Source organism: Coturnix japonica, chromosome 9 (assembly GCF_054131305.1).
Source record: "Coturnix japonica strain WE chromosome 9, WE-NBRP24, whole genome shotgun sequence".
In the NCBI taxonomy this organism is placed as follows: domain Eukaryota; kingdom Metazoa; phylum Chordata; class Aves; order Galliformes; family Phasianidae; genus Coturnix; species Coturnix japonica.
The window spans coordinates 18,284,013-18,304,551 of NC_140671.1; the positions used below are offsets into that span (position 1 = coordinate 18,284,013).

Sequence of the window (20,539 nt, forward strand, 5' to 3'; positions counted from 1 at the left end):
TTTTGTTAGAGTCTGTGACAACAAATACAATGTCCCTGAAGAAATGGCTTTTTTGGCCATTAAAAGACAAAATGCAATCTTTTGATTTGCACAAAGCAGTAAAAACAACACTGGAGCGATTTTCTTTATCCTTTGACAGAGTCTCTGGGTCTTTAATGTCCCTTCCCACCCAAACCATTCCACAATAATATATTTCCACAATGTAAATGTGAAAATATCTGCCATGGTCTCCTGCTGCTCTAGATGACTGGGAATCCTCAGCGTCCATAACAAGCCCAGGGGGAGCCTGGTCCTTGCGGTGGAACAGATCTACCCAGTGGGACACGCTCCCAGTAATTCTTCCCCAGCAGCCTGGCACTCACCCACTAAGGGGTGCCACAAGCACCCACTCTATGCAGCCCTGAGCCCACCTAGAGCCTTCAGATCCCATCAGAAATACCATTCAGCTATTTGAAATTGCATTCCCTGAGGACACACTCTCACTGTTGTAAAGTCCACTTATCATACCGTCCTATTCTTTTGTCTCAAATCAAAATATTCACCCTGTTGTCTATTTACATAGGATTCTACGATTCAGTTGCTAAACTGGCTATACATCATAGATGCCATGCTTACATCAGACCCTCTCCATTAGGAGGGATCCAGCCTGTACACTAAATATTTAATTTGTGTTCTGAAGTGCTCTGAATTGATGTACTTTCTAATTTCCTAAGGGGTTCACACTGTTCACATCAATTGGATACTTCTTCCCAGCAACAAAACCTAAAGGTAACAACTTCCAGCAGCAAATACACACATATCAGCACTGGAACAAAACGAAATGAAACACATTACAATTTACTCCAAAGACAATGAAATTCTGGAAATATAACCTTACTCTCAATTCAAGATATAGATTCCTCTTTTAATAAATTGGTAGTTTAGATTGGAAATACTTGCTTTTGAGTATGTGTGAAAATTGAGATGAGCTTCTTTCCTCAGGAGGGAAATTCTCAAGCAGTATTGCAAGGAGTGATTGCCCTTCACTTTCCAGTACTACCTCTCATTATCTCCGACAAGCCACTAACACAGTGGAAACATTTTGGTGCAGCTTGAGATCGTTCCACAGTTCTGAAGCACTTCCCATGACAAAAGGTTGTTGAAACTTTCTTTGACTTGGACTGAAGGAGAGCACCAGCAAGTGGCAGAGCAAACATCTGCTGCTTTTTGTCTTCAAACAAAACCATGCACATAAATAAAAAGAGCAGCATCTCCATGACCACAGCCTTAGGTAACAGTGCCACTATTTTCTCTAGAACTACATTAGTCTCAGTCGGAATCCACACACAGAGTGGGGATTTACACACAAAGTAAATTGCAAAATGCTGATCAAGGCATCGGAGTCGCTAATTGCTTTTCACTAAGCAGGACTTTGCTAACCCACAGCAACTCTGCAGACTCATCGTTACAAATAAGCATTGCAGCATTTCAAAAAGTACTTTGATTTTTGACACACAAAAGTTAACACGCCAATAAGGAAAAACTGAAAAGAAAACTCACAGGGGTGTGCCAAATTATATGTTACGTACAGAGCAAAGAACAGTAGAAAGCAAGGCTTGTTTCCCATTATGACCTGCATGTCAAGCAAGGGAATTCTAAAGGAGAAGAGTTTATTAGCGAAGCCCTTTAAAGACAGAGAGACTCAAGCTGCTGCTCTGTCAGACTGCACAAAAGCCCATACATGCACCCTGTGGTGATATTCTGTGTTGTTTCAATCTGAGGATTAAACTCAGACCCAGCCTGGACAGCATCTCCACATTTACTCAGTGTTTTGAATTTAGCTTTTCCATGATTACGGAAGCTGCGAATTCAAACATACAGTTCAGAGAATGCTTTTGGTTGGAAATGACCTTTAAAGCCCATCTAACTCCAGAAGATACCTGTCAGGTTGATCAGGTTGTTCAAATGGAGTAAGTAATTAGAGAAGTGTTAATAAGAAACATTTTTCCTTCTACAATTTCATCCCTTTAAACATATGATTAAAGAGGGGTTTGTTGAGGTTTTGCTGGAAAAGGACTAAAGCTAATTCTTTTGACTGATTCTATCACAGGCCTTTAGATATGGTGAAGGAGCTTCTTATCATAGCTGTTTCCTTACTCCCCAGAATTACTCCTGATGGAGGTGGTATAAAATGTGTAAAGAAGTTCTTTTCATTTCACACTTCTCCCCAAAATTTCCACATCATTCCATTTTTCCCTCCCCATTCCTTCAAGCGTGGAACTGCTGGAGGAGACTGTTCAGTGCCTTCAAGAACACAAAGTAGAAGGGGAGAAGCAGAAGATCTAACTACTGCAATGAGGAATTTATTACTAGAGCATTTTAGTACAATTTATTTATAATGATTTTTATCACATGTTTGAACTGACTGCTGCTCACTGATTCGTGAACACTACAGACCTTTCATGTCACCTCTGGTTTCATCTACATAAATCATTTCTGGTCTACAGAGTAATTTCCCAGTATTAAAAAAGAACTATATGCAAACTTCTGTGAACACAAAAGACAATGTTTTTCATATCTTTATATAATTGTATCTTGTAAGTCACAGACACCTCTAAAAATAATAGAATTATTTGTGATAATAGAATATGAACTTAATACTGTCCTGTATTTTCATTGTTATTTACATTAGAAAATGTTTTTGTTTCTGTTTTTTGTTTGTTTGGGTTTTTTTGTTTGTTGGTTTGTTTTTTGGTCAATTTTACTTAAATGATAAAAGAAAAAAAATATGAATATGAAAGTAAACTAAAAACTCAGTAATATGTTTTCAGCATGCATATGCCTGTTTACTTTCAGGAAAAAAATTATTTTAATCTCATTTAAATGGAAAGAACACATAAAGTGGAAAAAAAGTCCCACATTAAAAAGAGAACAATTAATCACCCACTTTTCTGTAGAATATATTTGTGCTTCAAGTAAATCTGAAATAAAGGTATTCTGGAAATTCTTTACTTGCATTCTAAAAAGAGTAATGGTGCTCTGCTCGAGTCAGCTTGCTAAAACAATTGATTTCTTGCTTGTTTTGCCTTTTCTTTTGGAGTAGCTTATTTTTATTTCTCTATCCTGCTTCCTGGAGATGATGTAATGATGCTTGGGATTCAGTTCTAAGAAAATCATTTCTGTTGAACACACAGAAAGAATTGGCTTTCAGTGCAACTTGGGATTTTGCTGCAGAACAGAACAACTGAACACAATTACTGTCCAGGTTTTCTTAACTCAAAAAAAAATTTCAAGGAGCCAAGAACAAGTATACAGTCCTTTTAAAATGCTGGTGTATCAGTGGTTGAGAATCTACACTTTGTATAGGCACTGAGATGCATTCACTCTGTCTTGTGATCGTGTCATTGTCTGTATGATTGCATTCTTAATCTATATTCCAGACATAACATAGATGTTCACATCTGTAGGTATATGCACACTTACTAATTTTGAATGCATGTCCATTTCTTTCTGTGGGATTAACTTAATCATGCAGTTTTGCATTTGCATTTGGCAAATGCTTAAAAAAAACATTATTAATTTGGTCAGAGAAGTAAATGTGACTAGTTTAAGCAGGTAAGATGTGGAAGGACTTCACAGAACATAAAAAGAATATTACCATCAATACACAATAGCCATATTACAATCAATATTCTTTCATTCTCTCTACTTTAAACAATATTGGTTCAAGAAGTCAATATGGCCCAATGAATATATGTCTTCATAACACTGTATCATTTGGATTGTTGATGTAAATTATTCTTTCCTCATTTAATATAGTATTTTCAATGCTTGTCTTGTTCCCCCAACAATCTATTCACTCAGTTAGTTACTCAATATATGAGTACAAAAGGATAGATATCCAGCAGGTAGTATAACCTAGCAGCATACAAAATCCAGCACTGTCCTATCTAAAAACATGGGTTCTTTGGCTATCATCAGCATCACTTTTGCTTTGTTATCAGCATAGGAAATTACTTCAACAAGTGCTCATAAATAACTCCTTCACAAACCACTCTCCACCTGATTCCCTTCTCCAGTTGTTTTTTATTTCCTTCTTCCCCCAGCTAAGACTCATTAAAAAAATGAGCATCTGTCAGCTGGCTCACAGCTTACTTTCTTAGTGCAGCAGAGGAACATAGTACATAAAATCATCAGAGAATACTAATACCACAACAGTGAGCTTTAAAAAGTTTCTCTGTAAAGTTTCTGTCAAAATCAATCTACACAGCTAGGCTCATCACAGCAACATAAATATGGACTGATGCATTAATATATTGAACAAAAAGAAAGCTAAATACTGAAGGATTGAGGTTGCTTAAAAATGAAACTGGACATAAGCAGATTTGCTTTCATTTTCTCTCTACCTAGGCAAGACTTCCATACAGTTTTGGTTTGGAGCTTATTGTATGTACGGTACAAAAGGCAAGGCAAAGAAAACAGTATTGAATGCTAAAATTCTGTTTACCTCCCTGAAAATCAGCATACTACTTCAAATATAAGCTGATATTAACTATGAGGTGTTAGTAGGATCCTGAGCTTCACACACCCCAGGCCAGAGAAGGAACACCGACAACACATAATGCATCCTGATAATAAGCATCTGTGAAAGAAGCTGTTAATCAGAGCAACAACTGGGTCATTTAAAATTTCAGATCATGGGAGTTAATAACACCATTTTACATCAGACTTCATTGATTTTCACAGGAACATTTAAAAAGCCTTCTAGTATTAGAATTTAAAATTGTTCTATGCCCACCTTAGAAATGTTCTTCAAATATTGCTGCATAAGGACCAAACACATCCATTTTTATATATAAAAAAACATGCATGCAAATACAGACACAGTTCAATTTAAACAATTATGTTGAGTTGAGCATGCAAAATAATGAATGCTTAAAGGACGGTTGGGTAACACTCAGCAAAGTTTAAGCTACTTTACAAGTTCAAATAATGCCATTCTGTCATAATAAAAATAATAATCTGAAGTCAAATCAACAAGGTTCAGATTTCTGAGGCTGTCACCATGCTTTTTTCACCATTGTGAACTGCAGCTTATTTCCACCTAAGTCGAGCATTCTAGTTTTCCTGCATAGACTTGAATAAGTCTCTAAGACTGTCTTGTTCATGTTTTAAAGACTGTTTTTAGCCCAGATGATTAGAATAAAAGTATTTTAAAAGTATTCTGAGCATACTGTGAGGTCCGAGTTTATAGAGGTCATATACAGTGCTCCAGAATGACAATTACATTAAGCTCCATACAGCAACTTACAATAAGAAAAAAGGAAAGAGTCAGAGAGGAGGATAGGGTGTAACTGTATAGAAAGGGATTTATAACAAGGATCAGAGAGCAGAAAACAGAACCAGGGGGGGACTAAGCGGTATTGTTACTTTCTTTAAAGAAAATGCAAAGAGCAGCATGCAGATAGAGTTGGAGAGAGTGATACTAATGGTTCGGTTCCCCTTTAAACCACCCCAGCTGTTTTAAAGAGACAAATCCCATAGCTTCTCATTGCAGCCTGTGTACAGGTTAGATGAGTACCACTGAAAATATACAAGTACAACGCATAAAGACTAGCTTCAAAGCTGAAAAAAGTTAAAGTACACATACTTTATAATCAGAATTGCCATTCATTGTTAATATCTAAAGGCTCTAATATGAATAACATTTTCATTTCAGTAAATGCTTTATTCTAGTAGAGTGGCTGCAGGCTCTGACACCATGAGGCAGTTCGCTGCTCACATGGCTCCCAGCCTTGGGAAGAGCTGTGTCTAAGTGATGTCTGCCATGTAACAGGGACATCCAGCAGCACTGGGGAAAAGGTCCACACATAATCTTATGGAAAATTACAAAGCACATTTCTAACCTACTAAGTTCCTCATGTGTCAGGAAGAGGCACATCTTCACGCGACACAAAGGCACCATGAGCCACAAGCTGACTGCAAGTAGATGTAATGGGTAACAGTGGGATAGAAAGACACATTAACCTCTTACCACAACACATTTCATTCATAAATTACAAAGTCACACATTAAGTCAAACAAACAGTTGAATACTTTCTTCCCTTCTATTTCAAAGTGTGTTTTCACAGCAATCATACTGTGAACATGGGGAAGATCAGTTCAAGAAATTAGGTGTGTTGATGAACGTAGTGAATGGATAAATGTTTAAGAACACTGTACAACTTACTTTATAACTACAGTACACTCCTTATGCTAGCAGATCGTGCAGGCACTGCCAATGCTAAGTAAATTACAAACAAGAGACGTTACTTTTTCTATTTCCAAAACTGGTTTTTCAATTATAAAAACTGAGTGCACACATCCTTCAGTCCCACCACTTCTTCTCAACTTGAACACAGGATTTCAAAATGCTAATCAAATGGTCTTAGTAAATGTAGCTCCGCTAAATAACTCTTTAGATGACACAAAAGCTTCCCACTCCAAAGCCTCTGTTAAAAAAAACAAACTCATGTCTTTACAAACAAACACTATTACTGCATAAGTAAATACATGTGATGAAAAAAACATCTGCAGAAATACGTAGCATTTGTAGAACTTAATGGGAACAGGGAACGAGGCTTGTTTAAACCATCACTTTTAAAAGGGAAGGGTGGGGAAGAGAAAAATAAAGACTCACAACCTGGATTAAGGAAATCTACCCTGTTTATGCAACCAATACACACACAAAAAACTCAAACCTTTTTTTCTAGTTCCCGCGTATTCATAGCATTAATTTGTATCTGAAAGCACAGATATCATAAACAACCAAATGGATAGCGTTTGCTTTTTTGAGACAGTCTGAGGAATGGGGTGACCTTTATCACTACTAAATCTTCATGCTGAGTGTGAAGCAAGTTCCCATAAAATTGGTATTTACTACCAATTCTAGGTAAGTTATGGAAATAACCCTGTATCTACAGTAGCTGCTTAACACCAAGATATTTACAACATTTAACAACAAGCAAGAAATAAACTGAGCTAAATATGTTAAATTCTTAAATTATAGAAATAAAAAGCAGTCCATCATTATGCTAATAAAATAGTAGAAACTAGATTCTGCTTACTGTTTTAAAGAAATTGTGCATGTTGTTGCACTTACCCTTAGTTGTTCTCTTTCACAACTCATCTGTTGATTTGAACTCTGCAGAAGGAAAAAAAGAGAAAAGCTTTGAAAGCATGGCATTCTTGCAACAACAAAGCTGCTAGGTCTGTACAGAATCACTCCTTCAGGAAAACACTTTTTTTTTTTCAATTATTATTTTATTTTACGAGGGTCAAAATAAATAACACCACAGCCTACCACACTGAATTATAAATGTGCTTTTGAAATTCAATTATATGAATACTATTTAAAGATCTCAGCGAGAGTCCAGTTTGGAGAAAAGCTTTCCTTTTCTTCTTTTTCTATAAGAGATCTTTGCTATATTTTGGAGTATCCCACTACTAAGATACTATGGCATATTCACAGTTTTAAGATACAAAGATATAACAACTTCAAGAACAAATGAAATGACAACTCCCAGCTCTGACCTGGTACAAGAATAACCTTAAAGAAGACTGGATTCCAATGCATTTTTACCTCCATACTGCTGTCTTTTAGGAACTGCTACATCTACAGGAAACATTTCAGCATGTGATTTAGTTGCTGAACAACTACTAATTAACAATTAACCACCTCGCTACCAGTTACCATTAGATACAAGTCAGTGGCAGCACAATTTGTGAGGTGATTACCTTGCCAAAAAGAAAGCAGCAACTTGTCTAGAAAAAGAGTTCAAAGAAACTGAGCAGTAGCACTACAGTGCTCATTTCCAACTTTCTTTCTATCATTACAACTTCTAAAGAAACCCTGCCATGGGCACACCTCAAGCCCCAGAAGTTGTGCTCAGAAAGGTGTGATGTTATTGAACCGCCGGTCTCTAGTGAGAGGTTTGGGTTGGTTGGTTGGTTGTTTTGATTTGTTTCATTAAATCATTTCAGAATACAGTAATTGTTGTTACTGAGTGTCATTAACTTTGAAAGTGTAATCATCATTTTTGTAATTAAGGCACATGACAAACATAATTCACAAAACATGAAAAAGAAATGAGATGCTATATTTTTCTAAGGATATTTTTGGGTGTTCAGAGTATGCTTTCCACTGCTTTTCACTTAGAAAATGGAACAATACCCATTTGAACGAGACATTTTTACTCCATGGTGATGACAAGAAGCTGAATTTCTCAGCCAAAGTCAGGTAACTTAGAATAAAACTCTCAGTCCTTTCAGCACAGAAGGATAAGTTCTAACAAACAAATGATAAGGGAAATCTTCTCCATACAAACCAGAAGCATTACAACAAATAGATAGATCAAACATTTGTAGAACGGCACAAGGGTTATAGTTATTGAATATTTAAGCAGTAATTAACTGTTCTCATTAGTCATTACTGCTGTTGTTTTGAATGATGGAACCTTTAAACATAAAATTGACAAATATCCAAAGCCACAGAGAATAGAACAGTATTATACAGGACTGAAATGAATTATTTATGAAAGGTGTGAGTATACAATATGGGGCAGAAAAGACAACGAGATTAAATATGAGCAAGTCAGGAGAAAGAGACCATGTCTTACATGCAACTGCAAGAAAATAAAGAGAACAAAAGCAACCACTTATTTTAAAACAGAGACTTTATACAAGTGAGAGGGTTGTATTTTAAAATATACTTGGCCTCATAGTCTATCACTACATCCAAGCTTTCTAAAAGAAATTGAATAATAAGATAACATGCACGAAAAACCATCTTTTTAAAAATTTATTTATTTATTTACTCTATGTGTGCCAATTTAAAAGTAGCATCCTGGCAGTACTGAGCACTTAAGGGGAAACATAAATAATGCATTTATAGTATGTAAACCTGAACAGAAAAACCAAAGGAACGGAAAGCCATAACATATTTAATTAATGATCAAGATACCTTTGAAATAAATCTTGAGTACATCCTGCAATTTTAAACAGATAGCTTGTCAGCCCTAAATTTAATTCATTAAATCTCTGAATTGAACCATATGCAATGAACTATTTATTTCATTTAGTTCAAAACTGCGTGAAGAGCCTGGTCAATACGTTGAATGTCATTATGTCAAGCTCTCACGTACCACAGTTTAGAGAAAGAATGCCCAAAATATTGATTCTCTTCAAAGGATTTTATCAAAGAAAAACTTTTAAAGAACTTGAACAATAGTTCAACACCATTTTATAAGACCACTGTCTTATAAAACTCATGCTATGAGGTACTTCCATTTTCAACAAAATAGACCTTTCGGAAATTGTCTGCAACCTGCTGGTGTGATTCTCTTGTGAATTTGTGAACATGAATAGGATGGAGAAGTATGTTTTGTTCTCTTCAAGTAACAGGAGCAGATGGGAGAACTGAGATCTTTTACAAGTGTTTTTTTTTAAGTCATCTACTCCTCACAAGGATATGCAAATCCAGACACTATAGAACTAGTTCCAATGACTTATCACTCTTTCTGTTAATAATTTTCTCTTCATCATCTTATTTCCCTAAAGAATTCAAAAGAAACAGAGTTGCAGGAGAACCACTCTCTGACCAGAAAGGGTACATACCTGTACATTAACACATAAAAATACTGTGTATTTATATAAAATGACTTCTTGCTCATTCATATGAAAACCCAAAATACAAATGAAGAAACATCTATCTGAAGACCTCAGAGTTCCATGAAGTAATGCCTAAGCAAATAACTTATTAAAAATATCAGAAAATGCATAAATGCAGGACAACATAAAGTGGAATAGGGGTTTGGAGAGCTTTTTTTAGTGACTGACAACAACATTAACAGTATCTCAGACATAAAATCACCATTTGCTTACTCAAGGAAGCTTCCTCTTCCATCAGCAGCTTACATTTTTCCTGTGTATCACTCCTGAAGACCCCCATATATTCCCTGTTGAAGAGGCTAATAAGTTGCTGCAGTGCTGAGAGCCTGAAGATTTTTTGTACACACTGAATTTCTATAACAAATGGGTAAAAAGTGTGTACGTCTGTGCATATGCAAATTTTTCCAGAACACGGATCTTTGGGTTTCTCTTGGCAAGGTATGTGCCTTTGCATGCATGGAATTTTAATTTCAAGGGATTTTATTACAACCATCAGTTATTGTGCTGTAGCAGTAGCTAGAGGGACTGATTTATTCTCAAATGCCCTTGGTTTCGTATTGTATATCGAGTAATGCTGCTGTTATAAATATATCTGGGTGAAGAAATGTCTACAGTTCTGTGTGTAATACTAAGCACAGTTAAGGCTTCAAGCATCGTATACAAAAGGGTTTTCTTTCCTACTGGAAGAAACAGGCAATTATTATGGCCCATTGAACTCAGATTAAGCATTTCCATCAAAAAAAAAGAAAGAAAAGAAAAAAGAAAAGAAGGAAAAAAAAAAAAGAAAAAAAAAGAGAAGCATCATGCTACAATCCTTGTAAAGCTGTAAATGCAAATGGGAACAATCTCGTCTTCCATAAAAAATAATCTACGGTTTTATTTGCTTCTTCCTTTCTATTTCTTCTTATCCTCAGCTAGCAAAAGATTCCAAAACAGGAGAACTGTACTGAAGGGAAAATAAAATAAAAATATAAAATCTCCAAAAATAAATCAGAAACACTCTAAAAATTGTTGCTGCATTCAATCAGTGTGTAGGTAATTATTTCCCTGTATCATATTTACTCTTTTAAACAGTTGAGGTTACCCCAAATCCAGTTTTCATCTTTTCTTGGCCTTGGGCTAAGACACATTTTTTTGTTTGTTTGTTGTTTTAAGATCATCTATAGCAATTGACCAACACATACCTGGAAATCTACCTTGGCTTCTGTTTGTTTGCTTTGCTGTTTTTAACAGTTGTACTCCCAAAAGGTGCTGCAGGTCACACAGAGACCTGGGTCACTGAATTTGCCTTTCGCTTCCCGATTCCATACACAAAAACTTGCAGTACTGCAACAAAGCTGGGAAGCTCTTCATTTTCTGAGACCCCTGTAAGCACAAAACCTGCAACATGGCACAACATCAGCCAGCATGGCAGCCGTTCCCCCACTGTATCCCACTGCAAAACCATTTCCCTGATGTTTCTAAGAAGAGTGGGAACCATGAGTCTCTGTTGTGCCTTTTGTGAAATGGACCACTAGGAGAAAAAGTGGTTTACGTCTACTTCGCTTCTACATAACATGACTATGTGACTATCCCTTGAATGCTAACACACTGCTGCCCTTCAATTGGAAACTTCCCTGCAGTACAGTTTCATTAAAAAATGGCAAAAAAAAAAAGTCTCTAAAAATATTTTTGCAAGTATAATTCTAGAAAAAAAGCTTGTGTGGTAAAAATCCTCAAAATTAAATTCTGCACATGTATGTTAAAGAACAACCCCATGAGAAACTTCATCTATATTTAGTATTCAAATAAATACTTCTTTGGTACACAAAAAGCAGCTACAGTATACTTTAATTTCCCTGCATAGCACAGTCTGTGTTATAAGGAATAATCAGAAGGCAAAGACACTGTATTAAAAGAATAAATGGACACTGCAAAGAACATAATTGAAAATACTGTGATGCTAAAGAAATAATCAGCATAAAGTATGTTATCTTCGAATGTAAACACTACCAGACCAAGACCTGCTCATTACATGTATTACACTGTTTACTGCTGCATAAATCATTTTCTTGCATCAAGAGCATACAGTTAATACCAGAATTTATTCTTGTAAAATCTTGCAACTTTGGGGAAATGGATGTTAAGTCTCTGCGTGGAAAAATTAATGCAGTTTGTAGCATGAATACCTATTAAGCGATAAACTCTGAAGGTAGTGTAAATACAAAATGAAGTCAGACACGTTAATTAATGTCTAAGTATCAGGTATTGCTAACTGCTTTTGAAATGAATGCTATGATATGCTATTTCTTATATTCTTTTTAAAAAGTAACAGAGACAATGACTGAGAACACATAATGAAATGAAGTAAATCTGTTTTTCCATACAATAAATTTCTATATTTAAATCAGAAAAAAATGAATACCAGCCTGTTCAGGTGCCAATTATGTATACGGAATACATATAACATCCTGGAAAAATTCTTCAAAGGAAGAGAAGGCTGAAAATAAGGATATCGGTGCACGTGGTCATGGATGTTCAGCCAGTTATGCTACAAACTGCCACTGCAGGTATCACCTGTGTGTCATCAGTAAACATCTGGAAGGTTACCTGCTGCGCCTGTGCGCTGATAAAAACAAGCCACCATCATTCCGTTGTTTATGCTTGACAAATAACAAAAAAAAACCACCAAAACACAGCTTTTATCAAAACATATTGCTATTCTGGACTATTAACCTAATATATTAGTCTTCAACAGATTTATTAGGAAAACTTATTTTATTCATCTGCAAATAAAATAGGAAATCCTACGAATTTTCAACATTAACTACAGTTGGCATTCAACAATTCCTTTAACTGAGATTTAATAAGTATAGTCCATGCTTATATATTTACAGTTACTTTATATTGACATTCTTGTCAATAAATTCTGATTGAAAGAATAATAAAAAGAAATAAAAATGTGAACAGCGTGAAGTGAATTCACTAGGACAGTCAGCTTTCATGCATCACTCCACCTGAATTTTTGGCGGATGGCTTCATTATTTATGAAACATATCTGCACAACTTGTCTTTACATCTTGGGAGAGAATTGCAAGGATACCAATGAAAGATGCAAATTAATCACTAGAATCCACACTGATTTTCAGAAGGAAGTAGGCCTCTAAATGTCATCAATGTATTTTAAATTATCCTTCCTATTTTCTACATTAAATGCAATGGTAGGTTCCGTGATCACTCAAAAACCACACAAATCAAAACACCAGTATTGTACCCTTTGTCACATTTATCAGCTTGTTCTGTAATAAATCTTTTTTGTGAAGCAGAGGCTGCCTTTACTGCACTCATTCATCAAACAGCGGACCCCTTAGGTGATGTTCTTTTCCTAAAGTGTACCAAAGGCATGGAGGAATTACGCCTTCACGAAGTTTAGAGAAAGAACTTCACACACTAGCATCACTGATGCTTTATAAATATATCCAAGAACAAAAGTTCTCTGTTTTGCTTTGCTTTTGTATCTTTTGAATGAGTCCCACAAAGGAAAGACCTGTGTGTCCAAACTCAAAATGGTCTCACTTTCCTGGCACGTGCTTGACCTCTGCTCTGCAATAGGACTAACAGTTCCTGGAAGCATTTCTATTGCAGGCAGATTTTAAAGAGCTGTAAAACAAACGTCACAAGGAACACATTTTATGATATATTTTTTTCCTGCTTACATGCTCAGTAGAATGATAGGCTGTACAAACAGGTAAAATGTCTGGTGCCACAAACCCATCCCTTCTCAAAGCTGCTGATGCTAGTAATGTAAAAATGCTTTTTTTCTGCTCTGTACTATAAATCTTACACACCAAAGGCAATATCTTTCTTTCACTTACAGCAGCAGAATTGCAAAGAAACAATACTGAGATGAGTTATTTTAGAGTTAGAAATGTAAAGAATGTCTTTAGAATGCAAAGCAAGTCTTGTAGCTGAAGGTAACTCCAGTCCCTGGCACTTAATGATCACAGATATCCAGATGATACACTTCAGATCAGAGTACAAAAGAGATGTGGCAAGACTGTGTAAATACTTCCCCTGCTTGGACCTAAAGATTATTACAGAATCACTTCCAACAACATTTGAGTTGTCACTATGTTAGTAAGAAACAGTAATGTAAGTACAATAAGTAATGTCTTTAATTATCAGCAATTAATAGTAGATTACCCTGAAACATTCATGTCAAAGAAAACAAAGCCATGACAAATTGCTGCACCAAACGTAGTAGTACTGAGAACAAAATAGGCCAGTAAGTGAGAACTAAGAGAGCAGGAGCTATCTAATAACAATACTGGCTATATTTAAGCTCATATACCATTACCAAGAAGGATACTCAAATTAAAATTTCTCATGTTTCTATTAAATGTCATAACAATGTCGGCTATTGCAAATCATGAACTTCTCTAGGATTCAAGTCCAACCTCCAAGTGTTATTTTGCAATTCATTACTCTTACTGACTTACACCCCAGGAGCCATCATGCACAAGAACAGGAATCCCATTGTGGGGTGAGGAAAGCAATGTTCCAGTTTTCCTCCCAGCACCACAAACTGTACAGCTTCACGAGTTAGAAACATGGGTGTTACTACTCCAGATTAGCAATGTTGGGCCACAGCTGAATATGGCTCATCATTAGCAATAAGAAGTGTCCCAAAACTTTGAGCATCCTAAAGGTTTGATTTAGAAATTTTGCATTTATTTTCACATACAAGGCAACTCTGAATACTCAACATAGGAACAGTCCTTGGGAGGGCTTCTTTTAAAAGAACCAAGATTATTTTCCTCCATGTGGAAATCTATCTTGTGGCCTTACAAATATTGATCTTTTCTCCCAGTTTGTCCTCAGTTTTCAAGTGAAAAAGCGAGGGACAAAACCAAAGTTTCTTTCAACCTTTGTAGTATTGGCATCCTAAAGAAAGGTGTTTTATTCTGCACAATGTCCACACCTAATAGTTACACAGGGAAGGCAAGGGCATTCTGCCTTAATCTCCTTCCCTAAACAGCTTAACTAAGTATAGAAGATGCAGTGTCTAGCATTCAATAATTACTCACTCAGTGCATTTACTGCTTCTAAGAATGCATTACAAGGGCTGTCAATAAAATTTAATCAGCAATATATTTTTAGTGGCAGCGTTACAACTTGCTGCAACAAAACCTTTTTTCCCAAGAATTTTTAAAGCCTTCCTAAAAAAAAAATAAAAAAACTACAAAAAAAACCTTGACGCTTCGTAATGAAGGACATCTAGAGATTATCATATCAGGGCGTCCATTAGGGAAGTGTATTCTTCTCACTCAGGTTACCTTGGACAAGTAAGTCTCATTTAAAATATTCTTTGCTTTTCTCTTAAGAAAATGAACAGTCATTGGCAAAAATTGGGTGCAGCTGGAGAAGTTAAACATTTTTCACCCTTTAATGAAACTAAGGTAACAGTCATACTGCCCTAAAAATAGAGAAGTAGAAGGAAATATTTAAACTTATGTATAGGCATGTGCATGCACGCACACCTATGCTCATTTTGCAAACTATATGTCATGTTCTTCAATGTCCTCCGTGATAACAAGCTTGAAACTGCAGCTCAAGATTCTATTGTATCTATACATTCTGAGGTAATTTTAATGATACACTGCATACAAATGTTATGCATGGAAGAGCTGCTGCCAACATTTCTTTGAGACTTTGTGATGAGCTGCCCAAAGGTGAACTATGCTGACAGAGTTTCAGGTCAGAGTTTATGAGATAGAGACATCTTTTGCTATATATACATGAAAGATCTCAATACTGTATCTTTTTACAATAAAAAATAACCTATTTTCTTCTTCATATAGCAATACATTTCTTCACTGTCCTGCCATATCTTAACCCAAATTGAAAGGAGAAGGAATTCTACCTACGAGTTTGCTTATATCTATCTATAACCCTATACAAAGGGAGGAAAACATTTTGCTACATATATTTGGTGTTTAAGTTGCAGCACAGGATAAAGCAAATTACTGTATCTATAAATAAATTCAACATCATTATCATAAAATAGTAACTGAAGAGTGCAATGCAAAATGTCCATTTCATTTCAATTTGCATGCATGTAACGCTCACAGTGCGATGGTATAGTCTTTGCACTCAGCATAGCATGGTAAGACATTAGAAACAATTCTTTTACACCTTGCAATCCTGCATCACTATAAGTGAAAGCTAAGGCTGGGCAAGAAAAAGAAATGAAAGAAATGCAAAAGGGTAAAAAAAGTCAAACAAACAAACAAACAAACAAAATCAGGAGGGAACAATAATGTGAACATATAAGCACTGGAAATATAAAAGAAAGGAACAATGTCTTTGTTCTACATTGTTACGTCAGATTAAATGCCATCTAGTCTAGTGAAATCAAGGTCCAAACAACCTCATTATTTTTCAATCAGCTAGTCTTCAAGTTTAGCAGATTTTCAAGCCTGGGATTAGTTTATGTGATTCATCGATTTTTAGTGTTATATGATGTAAAAGCTATTCTGTTCTGCTAACTACCTGAAACACTGAGATCAATTCTGAGAGTAAAACATCAATTACCTCACTTACGGAGAGAGGATAAGCAGCAATTAAAAGGGTAGCTAATGCTTCTCTGCATTAGGTTACTTGTCTCGTTTGCCAGTATATCATATCAATTGCTTGATTTCTAATTTTGCACAGAGTCTTGAATTCAGGCCCTTTGTATCCCTGTTAGGTATATTCTGAGACAAAGTCGCCTCCTATTACTTACACAAAAATTCCTAATGTGTCTCAAAAAGCACCTGTCATTACAATCATTAATTATTTTCCATTAGGTTAAGATACTTAAAAATTTTCTTTCAACCTGGGCTTAGATATACTGTAATTTCAGTCGTGGACAAATGAATCTGAATAATAGTACTTCTAGTACTTAATGTCCATTGTGACAAAGAAGTGAGTCTTGCAGGAACTAAGCACCGCTAGTTAAAATACAGCCTTTGCCTTGTGTCTGCAAGCATAGCATGAGAGTCTCCCATACAGTGATGACTTTGGTCAAAATCAACAAAGGCACGGAGACAGCAAAGCTGCGAAGTCACCAAGTAAGCAACCAAACAGTCATTGCTACATACCTTGAGCTGTCTATGAGCGTGCTGAAAAAGATGTCTGGCCATTAGAATTGCAAAGTAAACAGCAAAGGACAATTCTGCAGAGAGCTCAACATGGTAACCCCAACAAATCCCACGAGCTTTTTGTTATCTAATTCTCCCTTCCTTCAGTCACCGAGACATTTCCACACTGCTTTTCAAGGAGCTAAGCCTTCTGTGCCTACAATGCAGGCCCCTGGCTAAAGCTCCCAGCACGCGGAGCCGCCAGGCAACAATCCCAACAAGCTGTGTTAGAGCAGACCTCAAGTCAGTGAGATCCTGTGGCATTACAGCAGGCATATACTAAAGCTCTGCCCATTTTTACAGTGTTCTAAACATTACTTTTGCTCTAAATAAAGACAAAACCTATTCTGAAATATCAGAATCTTCCATGAAACGCCATTGCCATTTTCTTTATTTCCTCAGTCTTTGGACTCACAGTGTCTGTCTGATACGTGAAGATTTCTGTTCTACTAAGAAACAGGAAACCTAGAATCTAAACTTCCCAACTGTACATAAATTGGACAGGTTAGGGACACAGACTGACGACGCATACATTCTCCCCAGTATATACTCTGCACTCCAGGAAGCTGCAATAATTTGTTGAAATTAATATGCAGTATTCTTTGGTAAATAAAACCAAACTAAAAGTACATTATGGAAATGTATTATTATTTTTTTCCCAAAGCCTTTCACTTGATTTCCCAAACACCATAATTCAAGTGTTTGCATTCAGCAGGCAGGAGATTTGTGGCTTAGAACTCTGGAAAGAGGAAATAAAAATACCTTTCATCTGCCCACACTGGGCATCCAGTAGTACCGAGGCTGCCTTCTACTGCAAGGATAAAAATGCCTTGATTTTAGGAAAACAACAAAACACAGGCATCCATTAAACTGCTTGTTTTTTTCTTCCACTCATTTTCAGTTATTTGACTCCTGGAGCTGAATCTTCTGAGTAAGCAGAATTCTGTAAGATTTTATAGAGTGTGTGTGCACACGTGCTTGTCTCTATGTTTTGCATTCTAAGACTTGGGCCAGCATTGATTTTATTTCCTCTTAGTATTTTATAGTTCTTAGACCGCAGTATTTTTTTTCTTAAGCCATGTCTGGATTTACGTATGCAAGCCAGGACAGAAAGGTACTGAATCTACAGTGTGCCATAAATCTGAATTATTTGCTATTTATTTATTTATTTTACTCTTACAGTTTGTGGGGATAGAACTGCATGGTTAGTTTATTTGCCAACTCCTCCTAAAAAACAAGGGAGATTTTGCAACACTGCAAATAGGCATGCAATGCTGGTCTGGTCTCTCCTATCAACTTACTAGCTGGTTTTGGGGGGTTTTTGTTTTAATGTATGGGAAAAGCATTGCCACCATCTGTCTTAAGGAAAACTAAAACACCAAAAGAACCTAAACCAACCGAAAAATAAAGCAATGCTACACATACACACACACAACACAGAAATCCCATTTAGCTCAAAGCCCATCAAAAACTCATAGCCAATATAGTGGAAAAGGGATTGAGTAGAACTTGAAATAAGGCAAGAATTGAGTTCAGTATTTTCACTAGATTTGCCATCATTTCCTAAATATCCATTTCCATGAGGAAAAAAACTGACATTTCTGCAGAGACTGGGGAAAACAGTGAGTCTCTTTTAATTGATAGTTCTGATTATTTAAGATAAATATATTTGCTGTATATGTTATAATTCCATCTTTGGAAAAGATCATCATGCAAAGCCCAAGGCCCAGACAGCAGAAAAGACAGACTTCTTATAAAGGTTATAATATAGAGTCTCTCTCTAATGTCTGGATGCATTTTACTCCTCACAGTGCTTAATAACCAGGTTGTAAAAGTTACAGGTGTAGCCTGTTGCTTGTGGGAGGGGAGGAACACAGACATGCGAGAAATTCCCATTCTTACTTCAACTTGGTAGTCAGCTGTGATCAAGCTAGGAATCTTTAGCTCTGATCTGCATGAAATAGTTGAAACCTTCCTAAAACTGGTGTGTGGTTTCCTGAAAGAACTGCTGGCATCCCGCCTCTTCTTACAGAAACTGAACTGATTTGATGTGGGATATAAAATACTGCATGCTAATGGCGCTGGAATGATTTTAAGCCTAGCACTAGGTGCTTGAAGTTTCCTCTGTTCTCCCTTAATGAGCACTCTCAGCTTGCACATTAAAAGCAGACTCGTCCATTCTCTGTAAATTTAGAGTACTCATCACTGCTGATGCGTGCTGGTGAACTGAACTCATAGGCTGATTCATTTATGTGCTTCAGAAGACCAAATCTGGGTCATCTAAGCAGTGCCACCTGCAGGCCTTCAGTTAAAAATGAATTAAAAAAACTTGGGAAGTTTTAAGTCTTTGATGATCTTGAGATGACTTCCTGGTGTTTACCACACAAATTTCACAAAGACCCAAGTCTGTCCACTGTGATCACCAGACAAATGTAATCACGCACATGTTGTAATATGGTATGGAGACACACTATACCAGTGGATAAAGATACACAAATCACCTACGTTGAATTTTAAAGACAACTCATAATAGAAATAAGTTACACAGAAAAGCCATAAATATGGAAGATAATAGAGCGAGATTAAGAAACAAAGCCTAAATTTCAAAAGCAGAGTGATTCTGCTGTTCAACAGCAAAAATGCTGAATGACCACTCAACAACCATTTATTATGTCAGATAAATATACTACTTTGCCTAGACTATAAAAGAAACATTGCATTCTGATAAGTTTTACTGCTCTCAAAATGTTAAGAGTACTTTATCTTCTTGTTTTCAGGAGTCTGAATTTAAGACAAGCATGGTAAATCATGGGAGGGGAAAAGATTTCCCTTTAATAATCTAGACCACGTTAATCAATCTCAGTAGAGTCCCTCATTGTGACATTTCGATTAGCTCACTGATTTCTGTATTTGGATGATCTTGCCCCTGCTAATTATAGATTAATCAATACCCCTCCCTATCTCTCGGGGAAAACATTAGCACCTTAGGATTCTTCAAGTACTTCGAAGTCTGTAAGATCTTTTAGGGTTACCTGCTGTCTTATGCTTCAAGAGCATTCAGTAGAAATCATAAAAGTTAATGACACCGACACTGAAAGCTGAAACAGTATTTTCTAGATAAAGCAGGCAAATGGACAGCCATGTTCTCATGGAAGAAGCCATTTCTGAGCATGCTTTCTATCCACCCCAATCATATTAGCAATGCACAAGATTTTAGCTATACTTTAAACTGCAAGTAAGACTACGGAATGATCTACAAATACAGCCACTTAATTACATTAAACTGCTAGGAGGAAAGCAAAGTATTTGCATAAGTTCTTCCGTTATGAATATACTTGGATATTAATATCACAAATGATTGGTGGCATCTAGCTACTTACTTCTTTGAGTGAAGAAATACATACAAAAGTATTGCTGCAGTCAGCTTATTGGTCGATGTCTTCAGGCTATCAGTTACTACTTCAGTCCTAACAAAGTATCTTCATTTGCCTTAATATTGACTTTTTGCCTCAAATAACAGCTCTAATCTGTAAGAGAGGGGGAAAAACACCTCAACTCTTCTACTTAGACATCACTGAGTTATTCATAGCAGCTTGCAAGTCTACTGGGATTACTCAAAACTTGAAAAGAAATCCAATATTTCTATTCTAATATTGCTAGTTCAGATTTCCAGCAATTATAAAACACACTGC

The 20,539-nt window shown here is 36.2% G+C and overlaps 1 protein-coding gene across 1 annotated transcript in view; it reads right to left on the minus strand.

Annotated features, from left to right (window-relative positions):
- Positions 1-1,022: 1,022 nt before the first annotated feature.
- The window catches only part of LOC146759734 (uncharacterized), a 289,258-nt gene continuing 269,741 nt past the window's right edge, over positions 1,023-20,539 (minus strand). The window contains exons 5-6 of the mRNA XM_085509859.1: positions 7,121-7,162; positions 1,023-1,160 (exon numbers count right to left, since the gene is read on the minus strand). Coding sequence (XP_085365985.1) covers positions 1,023-1,160; positions 7,121-7,162 — 180 coding nt within the window. The remainder of the gene's footprint in view (positions 1,161-7,120; positions 7,163-20,539) is intronic.